The following is a 20,703-nucleotide window of genomic DNA, read 5'->3' on the forward strand; positions in this document are numbered from 1 at the left end:
TCACTACATGCGTTGTACAACCGTGATTGTTCATCATATATTCGCTGTACATTATTAATATATCCGTAATTCATACTGGGACATTTGTCATTTTTAGCAATTTTTGTTGTGGACGACAATGAACGCCCAAAATTTGTGTACTCAATTCATGTGCAATTAATCCTCTCCCCAGTGGGACCAGACCCTAAACACATGGTGGTGGTTTTATGAGCCTGTTGGTGTCAGCTGATCTTATTGTTTTTATAATGTACTAAACGCTTGCTGTGGTGATGTCTAATGTTTTTATGATCTCACTGATGGATTTGTTTTGGTATTTCCGCCTAATTATTTCTTGCTTCACTAACAGCTGTTTGGACTTCATCAGTGAACAGAAACAGATTGAAATAGAACATTTGAAATTAACTCCAGACTTCTAATCTGCCTATTTGTAAATAAAAAAAAAAGAAAGAAAAGAAACAACAACATAATGGGGACAGAACAACTGAGCAGCCAAATATCAAATTATGTCATAAGAACAGCACTCATGAACAAAATGTGCTTTATTCTGAAATGAGGTGCTGACTTCATTTGGTTTTAATGAGCCTTATATTAAAGCTGACACTTAGTATTCTGGAGTAGAAAGCAAATAAGAACTTTGAGATTAGAATGCTGTCACAAAACAACAACAACAACAACATACGCTCACCTGTCGCTTTATTAGGCACAACCTAATCATCTCTTCATTACACCAAACATCTAACCAGCCAATCACATGACAGAAACATGATGCCTTTAAGGGGTCAAGAAAATCTGCTGAAGGTCAACCAGGACATCGGAATATGGAAGAAGTGGATTTACAAGACTCTGACTGAGGCCAGACAGGCAACCAGGAACCCAAATAACCACTCGGTCTAACCAAAGTCTGCTACAGCAGACACCGCTTCCTGTCAGCTGGGAACAGGAAACGGAGGCTACAGTGGACATGGACTCACCAAAATGGGCAAAGGAGATGAGAAAAAACATTTCTTGGTCTGATGACTCTGGATTTCTGCTGCCACTTTCAGACAGTCAAAATCTGAACGCGTGGATCTGTCGAGCAAGTAGCTGAGTGGGTAAGGAGCTGGCCCGCCTGGGTTTGAATCCTGCTCATGTTACCCATTTGTGTTCTTGGACAAGACATTTAATCTGTACTGACCCACTCCACCTGGCTGTACATGGGTACTGGCCTCAGCTGGAGGAGTAAATGTGGGGCATCAATGTAAAGCACAGCGAAAGAGTTTTTCTTAGAAACGCAGTCTTTCTCTGAAAGCATGGATTCATTCTGCTGGGTGATGTCAGTTTGGAACAAAATCCCAGAGGAATGTTTCCAGCTCTGTGTTGAGTCTTGGCCACTAAAAAAATCACAGCACAGCGGTTCAAAAATGAGTCCAGCCTGGTATTGGCCAGGTGTACCTAATGAAGTGGCCGGTGAGTGCATTTGGACTTCACTGGAAATGGTGCAACGGCTTTTACTCTGACACATTGATCTGTACAAAATGCTAAATGTTTAGGGCCCCTTCACACATAGGATGAATAAGTACAAATCAGGGCACATCATGGCGGAACAGCTCGTATGAACGAACCACGAAAACATCGAGCCGACAGGCAGGTGTGAATGAACCCACTGCAACGGTTTCATGCACATGACGGTGTCGTGCACAAGCGTGCGTGAAACTGTCGCAGTGGGAACACAGTAAGAGGGGTTGGTAAGGTTAGACCTTACTTGTGTGAAGCACCTTGAGGCAACTTTGTTGTGATTTGCTACTGTGCTGTAAACCAGAAAATAGAACATTGCAGTAGTCCAATCTAGAAGAGAAAAACACATGGATCAGGGTCTCAGCATCAGCCATAAGGCCCAGTCCTAGTGGGGAGAAAACTCCAGCTTTTGTGGCTTCTGTTTTATTCTTCTCTACAAGAGTCAAGACAGAAGTCAGACTAAGAGAGCAAAAATTTTAGCTGAGGAAACTTCTGCGATTTGAAGCGAAACGTCCTCGCGTCAAGCAACCCAGTCCAGTCGAAGATTCAAGCTTCTCTACTATGGAAACCACCTGGACAACTGAGAGCCTTCACAGAAACATTGCGCATGAATTGAGTACACAAATTTCGGGCGTTCGTTGTCGTCTGCAACAAAAATGGCCAAAAATGACAAATGTCCCAGTATGAATTACGGATATATTAATAATGTATAGCGAATATATAATGAACAATCACGGTTATATAATGCATGTAGTGAGGAAACGGATCTGATGCATTGCGATTATCACGGCAGTATTACGGGTGTATTATGAATGCATCGCACACGTTCCGCATGCACGGCATCTGGTCATTAAAGAAGCGCACTTGGGCTGTCGGCATCACTATTCACACCAACAATACAGGCTGTGGAGCAATAGCTGGACTTGGACAAGTTGATTGGAGTAAACAAGCAGTGAACAGGGTGAGTGGTGACGTCAGCAGATCGCATCAGAGCACAACTCGTCTGAACGATTATAACAAGAAGTTAAATCTGTTATAAATAGGAATAAATACTGTAACAGCTGCAGACAAGAAGGAAAAAACACGAAACTGTTTTTATCAAGCCTTGACAATGTAAACAAGTCAAATAATTACCTTTTTCGATGGCTCAAAATGCTTTCTGCAGCTTCCTCTGTAACTCAGGAGGTGACCAGAGCCGTTTTCAACAGCCAATTTGCAGAATAAAATGATTAATCGGCCATGAAATAATTCTTTTATATAGGCAGCATCCAGCGCAGAGCGCGTGGGAGCCGGTAGAACAAAGAACGGCGTCCAGCTGTGAACACAGCGCATCTGATTTGCAAATCAGATGCAAGGCAGACGTAACAAAAACACTTTATTTGTGGCCAATGTGTATGCAGTCACTACAACTTATTTTAGTTCGTGATGTGGACATGATGGGCACGCAAAGTATCCGTTTTACACACTGTCCCAGTCCGCTGCCAAGCCGCAAATCCTTGTCAGTTGCAGATATCAGCAGATGAAAGCGAATATACAGCACATAGATTGAGTATGTATTGTGTATGTAAGGCGGATGTCATCCACAGCCAAAATTTTGTGCAGTTCAAAAATCCTGGCAACGGAAAAACGTGCCTCTGCGGATAATTGCGGATGTGTGCGGGTGTCAGCTGACTCATACAAGCATGTTTCACGCATATTGCGGATGTTAGGTGAATATGAGCCAATTTTGTGCGCAATCCATAAGCAAATCTTCCTAAACGCCAGTGGGACCGGGCCTATAGACAGGATGGGACGAATCTTCGCTATATTTCGCAGGTGGGAGAAAGCAGTCCTCGTAATATTTCTAATGTGGAGGTCAAAGGACAATGTAGGATAAAAATTAGCCCAAGGTTCCTCACTTTGTCAGTGTGATGTATGACACTCGAGCCTAGGCTGAGCGTTAACTGCTCAAATTGATGCTGATGTCTCACTGGACCAAGAACCATCATTTCAGTCTTATCAGAGTTTAAAAGTAGGAAGTTTCAAGACATCCAACTTCTCACTGATGCAAGGCAATCTTCTCAGGATTTTATGTGAACGAGATTACCAGCAGTTATCGGCATGTATAACTGAACATCATCAGCATAGCAGTGAAAGGTAATCCCAAAATGCCGCAATATGTGCCCAAGGGGTGTTATATAAGGGGAGAAAAGCACGGGGCCTAAGACGGACCCCTGTGGAACCCCAAATTTCATGTCACTAAGGTTAGAGGTAGTGCTACTGTACAAAACACAGTGAGAATGACTGGTCAAGTATGACGTCAGCCATGCAAGGGCACTCCCAATAATCCCAAAGTGATTCTCCAGCCTATCAAGTAGAATATGAGATGATCCATGGTATCCAATGCAGCACTGAGATCTAACAACACCAGAACCGTAGTGGTGTCCGAATCCATTGTAAGCAGAAGATCATTCACCACTTTAGTGAGAGCCGTCTCTGAGGAATGATATTTTCTAAAAACAGACTGCAGTGGCTCAAAGAGATCATTGTCAGTAAGATAGTCCAAGCTGCCGTGACAGAACTTTTTCCAAAAGTTTAGAGCAAAATGGTAGATTTGATATTGTCCAATAGTTTTTCAATACAGTAGGGTCAAGATTAGGTTTCTTAAGTAATAGTTTAATCACTGCAGATTTGAAACATTTAGGAACAGATCCAAAAGTTAAAGAAAGATTAATAATTTCCAGCACAGTTGGCCCAAGATTGGAACACAGGTCCTTAAACAGTTTTGTTGGTATAGGATCAAATAAACAGGTTGTGCTTTTTGTAGATGTTATGAGTTTCGTCAGCATGCCTAGTGAGATAGTATCAAATTCTGTAAATCTAGATAATACCTCAGTAATGACGCCGACCTGAATAGCAGGGTGTAGTGGCTGGGTTAAGGCATGCTGGGATATGTTTAACTTAATGTCTTCTATTTTCTTCCCAAAGTAATCCAGGAAATCTTGTGCTGTAAAAGGAGACTGAACTACAGGTGGTTGTCCATGAATAAGTGTTGTCACCATGTCGAACAAGAACTTTGATTTATGCTTGTGTTTGTTGATCAAATCAGAGTAGCAGGTCCGCATTGTAGCCAATAATGCATGCTTATAGTCTAAGATAGCATCACGTCACGCAAGGTGGAATACTTCTAATTTTGAACGACGCCATTTCCATTCTAGACCTCTTGCCTTATGCTTCAGATCACGCAAGTAATCACAAAACCAAGGTGACTGTGATTTGGGGGAGCGTGGTTTTAACAAAGGTGGCGCAATCATGTCGAGTGTAGTTTTTAGCACTGAGTTTAAACTATCCACAAGTCTGTCTACTGATTGGGCATTTGCCAAATGTGAAGCTAAGACATCAGGCAGTCTAGCTTCAAGTTCAGTCTTAGTTGAGGAGTTGATGCATCGCCGTAGTGATATATAAGGTTGTTCCACTAAACACGGCAGCAAAACTGTAAACTTAATAAGTGAGTGATCAGAGACCACTGATGCAAGAGGCATGATATCAATATTTGTGCCAGCAATACCACGTGCGAGAACCAAATCCAGGGTACTTCCACTAATGTGCGTCGAGTCCTGAATGCATTGCTGAAATCCTAATGCATCCTCAATTTTCATAAATGATTTGCAGAGGGCATCAGAAGGCTTATTTATATGAACGTTAAAGTCACCAATGAGCAGAATGTTATCTGCACTAGTTGACAAGTTAGCGATGAATGCACCAAATTCATCTAAGAATTCAGAATATGAGCCAGGAGGCCTATATACAGTGACAAAATAATACAGCTGACCTTGGCAATGGCAATAAAAGCTTCTTCTGACCTTGGCAATGCGTAATATCCTGAGCAGAGGAGAGAATCAGATGCTCAAATGACGTATATTTGTGACCCCCAACAGCTAATAAGCTAAACCTAGATTTATAAATAAGAGCAACACACCCGCCTTGCTTCGCATCATGAGGGACGTGACTTATAGGGACGTATATGCTGGTGGGCAGGCCTTATTTAAGGGGAGGACAGCTGTAGGTTTAACCCAGGTTTCACATAACCCAATCATATCTACAGTCAACAATGATTTTGAGGATAGTGATCTTATTGTTAATGAGACCCAGACTAAGGACCTCAGTGGGGTTGACAGTTGAACTGTTTGGATTTAGGGGCGGTTCCAGAGTACCATGTATAAGTATATAAGATGCCTAGAAGTAGGTTTAGGCTTGAGACATTCCACGGGCGTTATAGGTAGCAGACATGAAATCTTTGCTATTCCTAGAACAACCACTGGGTCATCCTCAATTTCTACATCATCCAGTGTAGTAACAGGTATTAAGTTTGCAAAGCATATCCCTATATGATTTTTATGGACACGTCTACGGAAGCAGGCCACAGTCTCAACTTGTTGACTTTCCCACCCTGGCAGATAAACTGCACTTTCACCAACTGCACTAATTTCCTCGCTAAGCTAATGGATTCCACACCCACATTTGTCATAAGCCTTGCAGGGTCTTTAATTACCTGTGGCCTGCTGTAAATTCCTAATGTTACCCTCCCTGTCGAGCTCTATCTATGTTCACAGACAAGATGGCACTACCATCGCTGTCCTGTAAAAGGTACGGAAAAATGCCTGAAATCAACAAGGAAACATATTTTTTTTAAAAAGAGATAATTGACCAAAAGGTGTTTGTTATGGCGTATTTCTGCTGATGGGTCTGAAAGTGGCGTATTTGTCACTCTGTTGGCATGTCATATAGTCCTGCGGCGCACCGCTCACAGGACGCTCATGTCCTGTCAGATAGATGTGACATTCAGATCGCCTGCTGCATGTCCACATGAACTGACATTCCGTTTCAGCTGGGACAGCCTCTCAATGTGCATGCTCTCCAGCCCGTCACAAAAGCGATATATGTTTTTATGTATTTCCATGTGAGGACAGCAAGCACACACACATGCGTGTCCATCAAAACACGGTACGTGTTCTGCAGCTGTGATGTCCAGGACCAGAGATGTCAACAGCTGCTGCTGTTGACATCGCACAGACCAAGGTGATCAATAATAATAATAATAAATTTTATTTATAATGCACTTTACATTTGACACCAAATCCCAAAGTGCTACAGTATAAAACGGAAGAACACAGAAAACTATAAATCAATGTAAAAGCAATAAAACAGTAACAATAAAATCAAAATAAGAATGATAAAACAGCAACAGTTATTTAGCTAAAGGCCAGAGTAAAAAGGTAGGTTTTGAGTCCTTTTTTAAAAGCATCCACCGTCTGTGGAGCCCTGAGGTGGTCTGGGAGGGCGTTCCATAGATGGGGAGCAGCCACTGAGAAGGCCCTAATCAGAAGAGAGGTGCCTCGCCGGTGGGAGGGCACACGAACCACAAGCACACACGTGTTGGGGGGAGCAGGGGAGAGGCACGCGAATCACATGCACATGTGTTGTGGGGGGAGCTGACACTCTGGCACGCCACATGTGTACTCGGCATCTCCACAGTCGTGGGGGCACTTAGACAAATTTCACCGCCAGCTCAAAAGTGATCATCTGCTGACTGTTTTCGTGCTAACAGCATGAATGTCCACATATTTTCTTAGTGTGCAGTGGGCGGTATTAGATGTTTGTGTGTGTCAGCTGGAATTTGGCCGACACCTGCCGCGAGAGGGATTGAATGGGCTGTCTCTGTCTTTCAGCTGCTGGTGTGCGCAAATAGTTGTAGCAACAGGTGTACGAGGCATTGGACGTAGTTCCAATTTTACACGTATTGCATATGATTCCTGCTTCATGTGCAATTCGACCACATTTGTACTGAACATTGAAGGGGCCCTAAACATACAAATGCAGTGTGAAAAACTTTGGCAGATTATCATTCATTATCATTATCAGATTAGTTTAAGTGTTTTAAACGGATTTAAATGTTTTCATCTTATATTCAGGATTTTATTTTCTCCCGAGACATGCACAGAAATTAGTTTCAGATTGTCTGAAACTAAGAAAAATCAATAAGTAAGGATTTGTTTTGTGCATTCCTATGTGTCAGCAACACCCTAATCAACATACAAGTCCTGGATCTGATCCAGAGTCCAATGGACTACTCCAGTCCAGGTGTAAACTATTCTCCACGATGACTGATCAAGGCTTCATCACGATTTAAATATTCCTGCTAACGATCCAACAAACAGAATTCCATCCTTGAACTCATGCCACCTCATGTTTTTAGAGAAATACAACAATTAATTGGTCATTGTTGCTTTACTAAACTAAAGCAATAAAATGATCCTGATTTCCATTTCATTAAAGTTCTTTGAGCTTACTGCCAGAAAGAAAAGAAAAAAACATATTTGTGGTTCGGAAATCAAATTATTTAAGTTTTTTCACACAAACCTCGCTGAGTTTGAAGCACTTACTGTTATGCAGACCGTGAAATGTACTAATTGGCATTTTCCACATTTAGTTTAACTCAGTTTAGAGAGAACCATCTGTTCTGCTCCTGTGATCACATGAATGGGAAAATAACAACGTGTCGTTGTAGCAACAGAGATTCACTGCGTAGCTCTGCAACTGACGGCAGTAAATGACAGGCGGGCTGAGCATAACCCTTCCCTGTTTGACAGCAGCAGTGACAGGTGGGCTGATCATAACCCTTCCCCATCTGACGGGGTAATGAGATGAGATGAGATGAGATTTATTGTCATTGTCATTACACGAGTGCAACAACAATGAAATTACGTTTACAGTCCAGTTACCTCAGACAAGATACAGCAATTTATCCACAATTATTACTTGTTTACCGTAAAAATGGCACACATCAGAATTAAACACAACACATATACATTTGACATTGTTTATGTGCACTAAATATGAAGTAGCCTGTCATTCGAATTGAGGTAAAGTGGGTGAAGGCTGCAGCAGGAGGGGCCTGCAGCGCCCATCTTGGGGAGTTGAAGGCTGCAGCAGTAAAAACGCGCCGCCTTCGAGGTGGCAGGGAGGAAGCCAGGGTGAGGAGAGTGGAGAGACATGGGGGGAGGGGTTGTCAGTTTCTGTCAGTTTCAGTGTGTGTGTAAAGTCTGACGTTGCTAGGCAACAGCAGGCTGGTGGGGGGTGGAGATAGATAAGAAGGGGGAGCCGAATTCCTTCACCAAGGCCGTAGAGAGCAGGGTATTTGGCCTTCAGGAACCGATAAGGCTGCCATGTTGATGTTAGACAGAGAGATACAGAATTCCATTTACTGCACCTCTGACCATCTAGAGTCCAAATTTATGAAGAATATTCTCCGGTCCTCAGCATCACATTCCTTTGCAATGCAGACATATGCTCCGAGATGGTTTCCATTTTCCGATTGAGTTCAAGAGTTCACGCAGTCTTAGATTGCACAGCATTGCCCAACTCATTAATCATGATGGACTGATGAAGGAATGAGATTCTGGAAGCAGCCGTCTTGCTAATATTCCTGTGGGTCAGGGCAGTGCACAAACCAATCAGCACCAAACCTCCCACCATAAAAGCAAATAGAAATAAATCCTCAATGTCTTCCACAGAGAGTGGAGCCACACGTCACAGTCCATTCTCTCAGGCTTCGACAGCATAGCCTGCTGGGTAGGTTCCATCAGGGCACGCAGGGTCCCCCAACCCTGATTTCCTTGTTGAAAAAAAAAATGGTGTCAATTGCGAGACCAGCTGATCAATTCCATGGTTAATCCAAATCTTAATTTGCAGAATTCTCACTCTGGTGAAGCTGGGACTTTGAAGGTCGGAGTAGAGATAGAGAACAGGAAAAGGAGGAGAGGAGAGGGGAGGAATGCGACCGTCCTTGCTGGAGTCCCAAGCTGAAATAATGACAGGTGGGCTGATCATAACCCTTCCCCATTTGCTGGCAGCAACAACAGGTGGACTGAGAGTAACCCTTCCCCATTTGATGTGCGTAACAACAGGTGGACTGAGAGTAACCCTTCCCCGTTTGATGTGCGTAACAACAGGTGGACTGAGAGTAACCCTTCCCCATTTGATGTGCGTAACAACAGGTGGACTGAGAGTAACCCTTCCCCGTTTGATGTGCGTAACAACAGGTGGACTGAGAGTAACCCTTCCCCGTTTGATGTGCATAACAACAGGTGGACTGAGAGTAACCCTTCCCCGTTTGATGTGCGTAACAACAGGTGGACTGAGAGTAACCCCTCCCCGTTTGATGTGCGTAACAACAGGTGGACTGAGAGTAACCCTTCCCCGTTTGATGTGCGTAACAACAGGTGGCCTGAGAGTAACCCTTCCCGTTTGATGTGCGTAACAACAGGTGGACTGAGAGTAACCCTTCCCGTTTGATGTGCGTAACAACAGGTGGCCTGAGAGTAACCCTTCCCGTTTGATGTGCGTAACAACAGGTGGCCTGAGAGTAACCCTTCCCCGTTTGATGTGCGTAACAACAGGTGGACTGAGAGTAACCCTTCCCGTTTGATGTGCGTAACAACAGGTGGCCTGAGAGTAACCCTTCCCCGTTTGATGTGCGTAACAACAGGTGGCCTGAGAGTAACCCTTCCCCGTTTGATGTGCGTAACAACAGGTGGCCTGAGAGTAACCCTTCCCCGTTTGATGTGTGTAACAACAGGTGGACTGAGAGTAACCCTTCCCGTTTGATGTGCGTAACAACAGGTGGACTGAGAGTAACCCTTCCCGTTTGATGTGCGTAACAACAGGTGGACTGAGAGTAACCCTTCCCGTTTGATGTGCGTAACAACAGGTGGACTGAGAGTAACCCTTCCCCATTTGATGTGCATAACAACAGGTGGACTCAGAGTAACCTTTCTGGTACACGTGTCAAACACAGGTGTCCTAAGGCAAGCTCAGGGAGGACAGAAACCTCCCGTGGAGCAGAAGCGCAAAAGCTCGTTCACTCGATACAGACTGTGAAAGTGGGGCCTCATGATCCATCTGACTTTTTGGTTTTTAGGCAGGAGGTGTCAGAAAAGTTAACAGTGGAATAAATGGTTTGTGGTGGCCAAGTGTTCATAGTGATGTCACTTTTTGATATCGACTCTTCCTTTCATCATGAAGCTGAATTCACCAAGCATTGGACTGTTCACTAAAATAGGCAATGTGAAAATTCCCTGCACTCCTGCGCAATTTGTTGTGCCAACGCATCTCACTTTGTCCCGCTTGATGCCACACTACATAAAATAATCATTTCGTAGACGATGATGCATTTGCTCTCAGAACATGGCTGGTGAAATCATTCTCTCATTGCTCCAAGAATCACAGAAAAATAATCTACAGCTGACATTTGTGCGCGTCTGTGATGGAGAATGCATTTGGATTGTCTCAAAGGTAATTATTTATAATATATATATTCATTCATCTTCTACCGCTTTGTCCAATTATGGTAAAACAGGTGCATTTTTACTCCTTCTTATGAGTTAGATAAATAATGTACTGTATCTGTAAAGTTATGTTTTTTATAGATGTAACATCTCCTCATAATCTCAATTTCAAATTCAGATGAGCTGAGCGCAATGACCTGCAGTGGCATGTTTGATTTTTTCAAGAGGTTGAGCAATGTTCACAACTAGATCATGAAATTAATCCCTGTCAGAAGTTTTTCAAAATTTTCTTTGCAAACTGGCATGCAGCCACGCACAGTTTCCACACAGTTTATTCATTGACATGCCAGTTTGTGTGCCAGTGGGGGGATCAAATCTGTGCAAGTGTCAAGGTCACGCACGGGTCGGCGGTGACATGAAGCCCCGTGGAGGTAGTGATGAGAGGTGCGCAGTCATAATCCCACAGACGGTAGCTTCGCAACATTAGCTCCTCAGCCAAGCACATACACCAAATTGTAAAGAAAATTCACGTTTTGCAAGATCTGCATTTACGTTTTTGGAGGTATTTTTTTCAGTATTCATGTTTTGCAATTCACGGTTTGCAGCTGATTCACATTTTGGGGGTTAACACAGTGGTTAAGACTGTGATGTTCTGTGGGGGCAGAACGAGGCAGCAGGAAACGAGCAGCTAACCTGAAGCAGCTCACACACACACTGATCTGGCTAACCTAATTACACATTTACATAATTGAGTGTTTTTTCCATTCAGGTCCTGTCAGATTTTCTGTCAGGTGCGCTACATTTGATGAGGCAATCTCCTGTTTTTATTGAATCACATTTGTCTTTGCTCAGCAGCAGCTTGAAGAGGCCTCGATCATCCATTCAGTGGGCCAAGCTGCATAACCTGGCCAGGAAAATGTTCTGATCACATTTACTGTGGACAGACAGGAATGAATTTGTGCCTCTTCGTTAACAAACATATTTCAGCCAATTTCCACAAAATAAACATATCGATCAGCAAGAAGAAGAAACTACTAAAATGTGATGTTCATCAGGATCAAGAAGGGCCACAGTGGGGTGTTTGTGGAAGAAAGTGTGAGAGGAGTTTCTGAGAAAAATCAGAATTTCTGAGTGTCTGTCAAGAGCTTCTGCTAAAATGAAATGGTAAATGGACTGCATTTATAAAGCGCTTTTCCATCTGCATCAGATGCTCAAAGTGCTTTACAATTATGCCTCACATTCACCCCGCTGTCAGGGTCCTGTCATACAAGGTGCTCACCACACACCAGGAGCAACTAGAGGATTAAGGACCTTGCCCAAGGGCCCTTACTGATTTTTCGGTCAGGCTGGGGTCTGAACCGAGGATCCTCTGGTCTCAAGCCCAATGCTTAACCACTAGATGATCACCTCCCAAAGAAAAAAAGGACTGAATCAAAACAGCCTACTCGGTCTTAGAACAAGTGAAATTAATAAATCTTGTTCTTAAACCAAAATGCAAACACTCTTGAATATGGAATAACCTAATCTACATCCTACTTAGCATTCCACTCATTTTCACTTTCTGGGACAGCCAGAACAGCAACAAGGAGGACAGCTAGGCTAAGGCAAGGCTAACTATAATGTTTTAAAAATATTTAGAAGTTTTAAAATGTTTAATTACATTTTGTTGGATGAAGCCGTAGCACAATGTTTCTAAAATACATAAATGCGATTTATAGACCGGTGTATGACATAGCTATTTGTTCTTTTTCACACCACATTTTTTGACAGACATGACAAAGAGTCTGGTTCTATGCATAGTCTGGGAAATATGGTATGTACAGTAGCTGACATTTTTAAGTTTCGTCTGTCTAAACTCCTAACGTGTACCACTATGACAGAAAAGTAAATCCATTTCCAGTCACAATAGTAGAACTTAACTTATTCTCCCCTTTTTGGCGCCCCTGCAGAAAAGTCACATCAAATATATCTAACATCAGTTGCACATTATGTCATCAATATTGACAGAGTAATTTTGAAATCCATTCAATGGTTTGCATTTTTAAACATTATGGAAAATCTTTGGAAAAAGTCAGAAACATTTAAAAAGCCACTGAACAAAGGCTGTTGTTGATAATTAAATTATATTGTTTTAACCCTTTAATGGTCAACTCTACCGTTTGGTAGAGCATTTCTCCACCCTCCTTTGATCCCTCTGTCTCTGTTCCGTGCCCAGTGGTCTTCAATGGATTCAAACCTGTGGCTCTGTCAGTGTTAGAGGATGTGGTAGCCCATATAAAACCATCAGGTTCTCCTCGGTCCCTCCCCACTTGTTTAAAGAAGTTTTCTCTACCTAAGGGCCCTGTCCCACTGGCGTTTCGGAGGATTTGCGTATGGATTGCGGACAAAATTGGCTCATATTCGCTTAACATCCGCAATATGAGTGAAACATGCTTGTATGAGTCGGCCGACACCCGCACACGTCCGCAATTATCCGCAGAGGCATGTTTTTCCGTTACCAGGATTTTTGAGCTGCACAAAATTTTGACTGCGGATGACATCCGCCTTACATACTTCATACATACTCAATACATACACAATACATATTCAATACATACTCAATCTATGCGCTGTATGTTGTATATTCGCTGTCATCTGCTGATATCCGCAACTGACAGTGATTTGCGGCTTGGCAATGGACTGGGACATTTTATTCTGTAAATTTGCTGTTGAAAATGTCTCTAATCACCTCCTGAATCACAGAGGAAGCTGCAGCTTTCCCTTGGCCGATGACCCCGATCACTGCTGTATCGTCTGCAAATTTAAGAATTTTCTCATGCTGGGCTCTGCAGTTGAAGGTCATCAATGTGTACAGCAGTGGACTGAGCACACAACCCTGGGGTGAGCCAGTATTCAGGATGATGGTGGAGGGTGAGGTGGTGTTGATCCTGACACTCTGTGGCCTCCCAGTCAGAACATCCAGGACCCAGCTGCACAGTGCTGAGGGGGCTCCTAGTTCACCCAGCTTGGACACCAGTTTCTGGGGGATGATGGTGTTAAATGCAGAAATGAAGTCCAGGAACAGCAGCCTTGCATAGTCGTGTGAGTTTTCAGTTGTGTCCATCCAGTTTGAGCAACACCTGACACCTTGCACGCCTCAAGTTAGTTTAGAACGCTGTTGTTAGTCTGCTAACTGGAGTATGAAAGAGGGAGCACATTACACCTATCCTGTCCTTGGCTGCCTGTGCACTTTAGAGTTCATTTTAAGATTTTTTTATTTGTTTTTAAATCTTTAAATGGCCTCGCCTCCGGCCTCGCCACGAGGGGGCGTTTGGGGCGACGCCCCCTCACGTCATCAACCTTGCCCCCTTGGATGTGAGAGTTATCAAAAATAAAAAGAAAAAGAAAAAGAAATACTGGAAAATATAGCGCCTCACAGTTTCGCAGATTTTTTTTTTGTCCAATTTTGCATGCTTTTTTTTTTTTAACAGCGCATTGTGCTCTGCCGGTGTTCTGTCGAGATGATGGGACACCTGTTGCAGCACCGCGAAGGGAGAGTACACGCACTGTGTTCTGTGTGTCTGTTTATAAGAATCTCCTCGCCCAGAAGAAAAAAGAGCGCCAACAACTACCCATAACTGTGTTCTTCACTCGGAAAAAGACACCTGCAGTGAGGTGTGAGTGGAAAAAGGCGCGACAGTGGTGCGGCGCCAGGACAAAGAGGCGCGATCAGAGGAACTGTGGAATACTGGTCAGTCACTATTAATAATTTCTTATGTGTCCAACCTCGTAGGTTGATCGTTAAAATTAAATTTGTTAGTTCTAAAAGCCATCATAATTATTTATAGGAAAACGTTCTATTTTTATTTCTCAAACAAATGTTTGGGCCTGAAAACAGGTTGGTCTTATTTTTCTACTAAGGTTTGAACTTTGAGAGTGTTTACACACGAGAGAAAAGTGAAAAAATGTTCATGCCTGATTGAGAAAAGTGTATAAAGTGTGTAGTGAGGGGTTTTACAGCCTTAAAACATCTATAATAATTGTAAAAAATAACGCTGACTACTTCGCGGATTTCGCCTATTGCGGGCTATTTTTAGAACATAACTCCCGCGATAAACGAGGGACCACTGTATATCTACATGAAAGGTTTATCTTTGACCCGTTGTGTGACTGTCATGCCCAGTTGCGCTGTGTTTGCGCTTGTGATGGAGGGCTGTATGTGGGGTTAATCTTCTGTCTCTTGTCGTTTCTCAGATCAGTTGTTGGTTTGGTTTTGTGGTATGCAGGAGATCACTTGACCGAGGGTCTATACATTCAAATAATAATTAAAAAAATACTGTCATCACTCTTTACTCTTACTCAGTCAGTCTCTTACAACGGTGTAGCCTAAATACACAAGCTTTCTAGGAGCGCACCCAATTCATTATGCACGCTCAGAGGCAGGTAGCCTCCGGTGCGCACAATTTTTTTTTTGTTTTTTTTTTTTTTTTGGGGGGGGGGGGTGACCCCACCCCCTGTGATAAACTCATCGCCCCCTTAATATTTTTTTTCTGGTGCTGGGCCTGCTCGCCTCACCTTACCTTTCTGAGCTTCTTCACCCCTACACCCCTGCATGCTGCCTCCAGCCAGCTGATCAGCTGCTTCTTGAGGTACAGAGGTCCAAGCAAACACTCAGTGGGCATCAAGCATTCTCTGTTGCAGCTCCTAATGTTTGGAATGACCTACCTGTGCACATTAGGCCTCTTCACTGTCTGTTTTTAAAACCAATCTTAAAATGCACCTTGATACTTCGCTCTGTTTTAGTTGTTTTTATTTGTTCACTGCTGTTTTTATTGTTTTCATGACCCCCATGTACAGCACTTTGTTTCAGTTTTGGCTGTTCTAAAGTGCTCTAGAAATAAAGTTGAGTTGCTTGAGCATATTGATATCTACTATATTCTATTGAATAATGTGAGGATATTAAATTGTTAATGTTGAATTTTGCCCTAAAATCATTCTGATGTCCACGACTTTCCTTTTTAGGGCCCTGTCCCACTGGCGTTTAGGAGGATTTGCGCATGAAATGAGGAGACAAAAGCTGAACGTCCGCAACAAAGGTGGGAGGAAATGTCCCGGGGTGGATCAGCAAATACATGAGGAAGAAAAGCGGATATAACAGGGAACAGATGCAAAGGCGACCGCGGAGGCGCCCCCATGAGGGGCACAGCGGCCGTGATGCATTCGCTTCATCCGTTCCCACTCTGTCTGCATGCACGACATACCATTTGCGACCGTGATGTGGCCGTGCTGGGCACGCGTCATATCTGTTTTGCACGCTGTCCCGGTCCGCCGCGAAGCCGCGCCAACCCATTGGTTGCGGATATCAGCGGATGACAGGGGATATGCGGCGCGTTGGTTGTGTATGTCCTGCGTATGTCTTCAGTATGTGTTCAGGCAGTGATGCGGATCTCATCCGCAGCAGGATTCCATCCGCAAATCCTCCTCAACGCCAGTGGGACAGGGCCCTTATGTACGTTCCTACAGAGGTGCTGCGGGAGGACTGAATTTAGTAATTGGTCAAGCAGGCACAGCATTCAGAAAAAGTTGGATAAAGTCATTTTCATTACCGGAGGCCAACATATGGCCATCAGGTATTGCGAAGACCTGGCGTCTGTCTGTCCGTGCGTCCATCTGTCTGTGTACAGCATAAGCGGCACTACTACTGCCACAATCTTAAAATTCACAGGGAACATTTGTGGGGCACAGACCTTGGACAATTTCGGAGATGGCTAACCTTGATGTATTTTAAGAGGTGTAAAAAGTCACATTCTGTTATCTCATCCATTTCGTCCTTGAGTGACGCAGGTGACAGCCCATCAGAGTAGAGCTGCACTGTGACATCAGTTGCTGGTTTCTGCAAAACCGCTTCATTTTGTGTGTTTATATACATGTTTCTCATATATTATGTAAAAGCTAGCGAAAGTAAGCACTTATAAAACTGAAAATGCTGTTTTTGGAACCTATTAAGACCTCAGAACTTATTTATAAGACATTTTATGGAGGTTAGCATGGTGACGTCACTTCCTAGTTTAGCGACTTGCGAACTGCTTTGTTTCTGGTATATTATGTAAAAACAGGTGAGAAATAAACGCTTCTAAAATTAAAAAAGCTGTTCTTGTAACCTGATAATGTCAGGGTTTGAGTTTTGGTTTGAGTTTTGGTCTTGTTATGCATTTTTCTTTGTTATTTTTGTAGATTTTTTTTTTCATATTTGTTCTCTTACTGGGTTTTGCTACTTGGGTTTGTCTGTCTCTATCTGTCTTGTCTGTCTCTTGGTTCTTAGTGGTGGGTGTTTCTCTCTCTCTCTCTGACCACGCCCTGGTTCTGGTGCTTTCCATGCACACCTGTTCCTGATTTGCAGCTCCTCACCTGGGGTTACATAAACTCACTGGGTGCTTTAGTCCCATGCCAGATTGATGTGCCTTGTGCCTCTTTCCAGCTCTTTTCTTGCATTCCATAGTCCTGCTTGCCTCATAATGTTCCTGACCTCCTGCCTGTTGTATTGACCACACCTCAAGCCTGATGATTTTTGTACTGCTGCTTTTTCTAGACTGCCTACTTGTGTACTGACCTCTGCTCTCCACCCGAGTAAATCCTTTTTACAACCAGAGCTGTCTGCTCGAGCTGTGCATTTGTGTCCAACAGTTTCTGACCAACCAGGCTGATAGATAACACCTCTGGTGTCATTTATAAGACATTTTGTGGATGTTAGCTTGCATGCTAACTTTAATGAACTCAAACCTTTCTATGGAGCTAAATTTGTCATATTAATATTAATACGTGCAAATGCACAAAGGGTGATTTACAAATATTCCATGATTTGCACAACATGAACAAATGGTAATTTGATTTGAACATGTACAAATTGTACGTAAGACAATAGGACTGTAATATTTAATTAAACAACTGCAAATTATAAATAACGCAATGCTCAAACAGTCGAGGGTATTTTAGCATTGCATTACTTTTTTTTTTCGGAGCTCAGTGGACTGCCAGTCGCTCCAGCCTGCAGCACAGGATGGCATGAAGAAGACAGGGGGCACAATCACTGATCTGAATGATATTAATGCACACATTCTGTTCTCTACTCCTGATGTTTCAGAGTGAATATTTTCACACTTAGAACTTGACGTCCGTGGAGCCCCAGGCTGCTTCAAGTGGAGAACAGAGACTGAATGTTCATGTGAGCACTCAACTTCTGCTCACAGTTACTTAAATGTCACTGCAACTCTGTGTAGAGATTTCTGCAGTTATTACTTTAAGAAGCAAGACTTATATACAGCAGACCCTGAGGCCCGTTAGTACCGATGCTTATCTCTGATTCTTGCATCCAGCCAGTCCGACACATGTTGCTTCCCCAGTCGAGGTCGGTACCGTTATACAGCTAGGTGGACTGATGCCATGCACATCAAGTGTCTTGTCCAAGGACACAGAGAGGTAGCATGACCAGGTTTTGAACCCAGGTCCAAATATTGGCAGACCAACTCCTGATCCACTGGAACCTGATGTGCAGTTATATTTGGTCTACTATTACTTCAAGAAGGAGGCATAATTCTTGGTGGGGTAGGGTAGGGTTCTATGGAAACCCATTTAACATTTTTGGTACATTGTGAAATTATTCTGTGTTATTGTTCCTCTACAGGTTGAAAGACACTTTATGACCTGCAGACACTCACCAAAGAATCCTCTATTGTGTAGCTGAACATCACATCAGCATCGTTCTTCAAGTTTTGGACAAATTCTTTGTACTCTGGATTTTGAGGCTCTTGGTAGGTCAGGATCTTCACATTCTGGACAAAAGATGAGAAAGTTTTAGATTTCTAGATGAAACATGTTTCACATAAAGGTCAAAAGCTGAAATCATATAAGTAGAAAGGCGATTGTGCAACTACAATGACCAGTTAACAATGATCTCACAAACCACTAATTTTTTTATTTATTTTAATAACCAGTTAAAGTGACCTGGCTGACTCCTTAAAAGCTATAATGTCCATTTCTGTACACAGAGTGTACATGTATCAAGATCCTGCTATGTGGTACTTTCTGAGAAAATACCAGATTGTTTAGAAAATCCAAACATAGTTTAGGCCTGGTTTGATCTCTAAATACCAGAGATACCTTTGAAAATCCAGAGAGAGTTTAGACCTGGTTTTATCACTAAATATGAGAGAATCCAGAAACAGTTTAGGGCTGATTTTATCTCTAAATACCAGGGATAGTTTAGAAAATCAAGCAATAATTTAGACCTGGTTTCATCTCTAAATACTAGAAAGAGTTTAGAAAATACCGACGTAATTTAGACTTGGTTTTATTTCTAATTATGAAATAGTTTAGGCAATCCTGACATAGTGTAGGCCTGGTTTTATCTCTAAAAACCAGAGGATACTTTGTAAAATCCAGTGTTAGTTTAGACCTGGGATTATCTCTAATTACAAGATAGTTCATAACATACAGACATATGACCTGGTTTATCTCTAAATACGAGATACTTTAGAAATCCAGAGATAGTTTAGGTCTGGTTTTTATCTCTAAATAAGGGATAGTTTTGAAAATACAGACATGCAACCCCAATTCCAATGAAGTTAGGACTGTTATGTGGGCCGCTGAAGAGGAGGTACTGCTGGCCCACCACCACCAGAGGGCGCCCTGCTTGGAGTGCGGGCTCCAAGCACGGGAGGGCGCCAGACCCAGAAGAAGTGACAGCTGTCACTCATCGCACCAGCTGTCACTCATCTACAACACTATATAAGCCGGACTGCAACTCCACCTCCCCGCCGAGAAATCAACTACCGAAGAGGTAATTTTCCCTGCTGACTCAAATCGTTGAGTGATAATCTGAACTTCTTTTGCAGCCGTTATCCTGTTGTGTCTGCCTTATCTGTGGGATTGGCGTTTGGTGTGATCAGCGACGGCTTCGCTTCACACTCCAATCAGATAAGTGGTTAAACAGGAGCTGCACGAGTGTGTGATTGGAGGTGGAGGTGCTCCCTCCTAACTGAGTGCAGACTGTGGATTACTGAGTGTGCGACTTCACACTCATCCATCCTGTCTTGTTTTCTGCCAGCAGTACCAGGGTCGACAGCCGAAGACAGAGGCCACCTGCGGACTCGGGACTTGGCGGCTCCGGTGTTCTTCAGGCCGTTGGTGGTGGAAGCCGTGTGGGACGCGGCTCATCTCTCGTCGGGGGTCTTCTATCTTAGAGCCTGCCCACACGTCACCTGGTGTTAATTGACTACATATATTTTGTGTGTTTAGTTGTGTGTTGTCACATTAAATTGTTACTTTTTGGCTTATTCATTGTCCGTTCTTTTGCGCCCCCTGTTGTGGGTCCGTGCTACGACACCTTCCCAACAGGATTTCTCGGCCATTCGTCATGGATTCCGAGGGGCGTCAACCCGAGCTTGAACGGCCAATGGAAGAGCCAGGAGCGCAGGCGTCAGCAGGAGGCGTGTTGAGTGAGCTGCAGCAGATTTTAACCGCCTTCACGGCTCGGCTGGATTTGGTGACCGAGCAGAATGTTCTCCTTAACCGGAGGGTGGAGGCTCTCACCGCCAGGGTGGAAGCGCGCGATCAGGGCGCTGCTGCAGCCACTCCTCTTGCTGGTCCTGGGCCCGTAACAGACATTCCACTGGTCATTCAACGACCCCCCCACCGTCCCCTGAAGCATACATAAGCCCTCCGGAACCGTACGGAGGCTGTGTTGAGATGTGTGCAGACTTCCTCATGCAGTGTTCGCTCGTCTTTTCACAGCGTCCTGTCATGTACGAGTCAGACGCCAGCCGAGTGGCTTATGTTATTAATCTGCTTCGAGGAGAGGCACGCGCCTGGGCTACGGCGCTTTGGGAGCAGAATTCACTGCTCCTAA

At 43.6% G+C, this 20,703-nt stretch overlaps 1 protein-coding gene across 1 annotated transcript in view; it reads right to left on the reverse strand.

Annotated features, from left to right (window-relative positions):
* Positions 1-20,703, reverse strand: part of LOC117505756 (atrial natriuretic peptide receptor 1-like) — a 301,825-nt gene that overhangs the window by 142,079 nt on the left and 139,043 nt on the right. The window contains exon 4 of the mRNA XM_034165299.1: positions 18,515-18,628. Coding sequence (XP_034021190.1) covers positions 18,515-18,628 — 114 coding nt within the window. The remainder of the gene's footprint in view (positions 1-18,514; positions 18,629-20,703) is intronic.

The sequence above is a fragment of the Thalassophryne amazonica genome, unplaced genomic scaffold (assembly GCF_902500255.1).
Source record: "Thalassophryne amazonica unplaced genomic scaffold, fThaAma1.1, whole genome shotgun sequence".
Classification (NCBI taxonomy): domain Eukaryota; kingdom Metazoa; phylum Chordata; class Actinopteri; order Batrachoidiformes; family Batrachoididae; genus Thalassophryne; species Thalassophryne amazonica.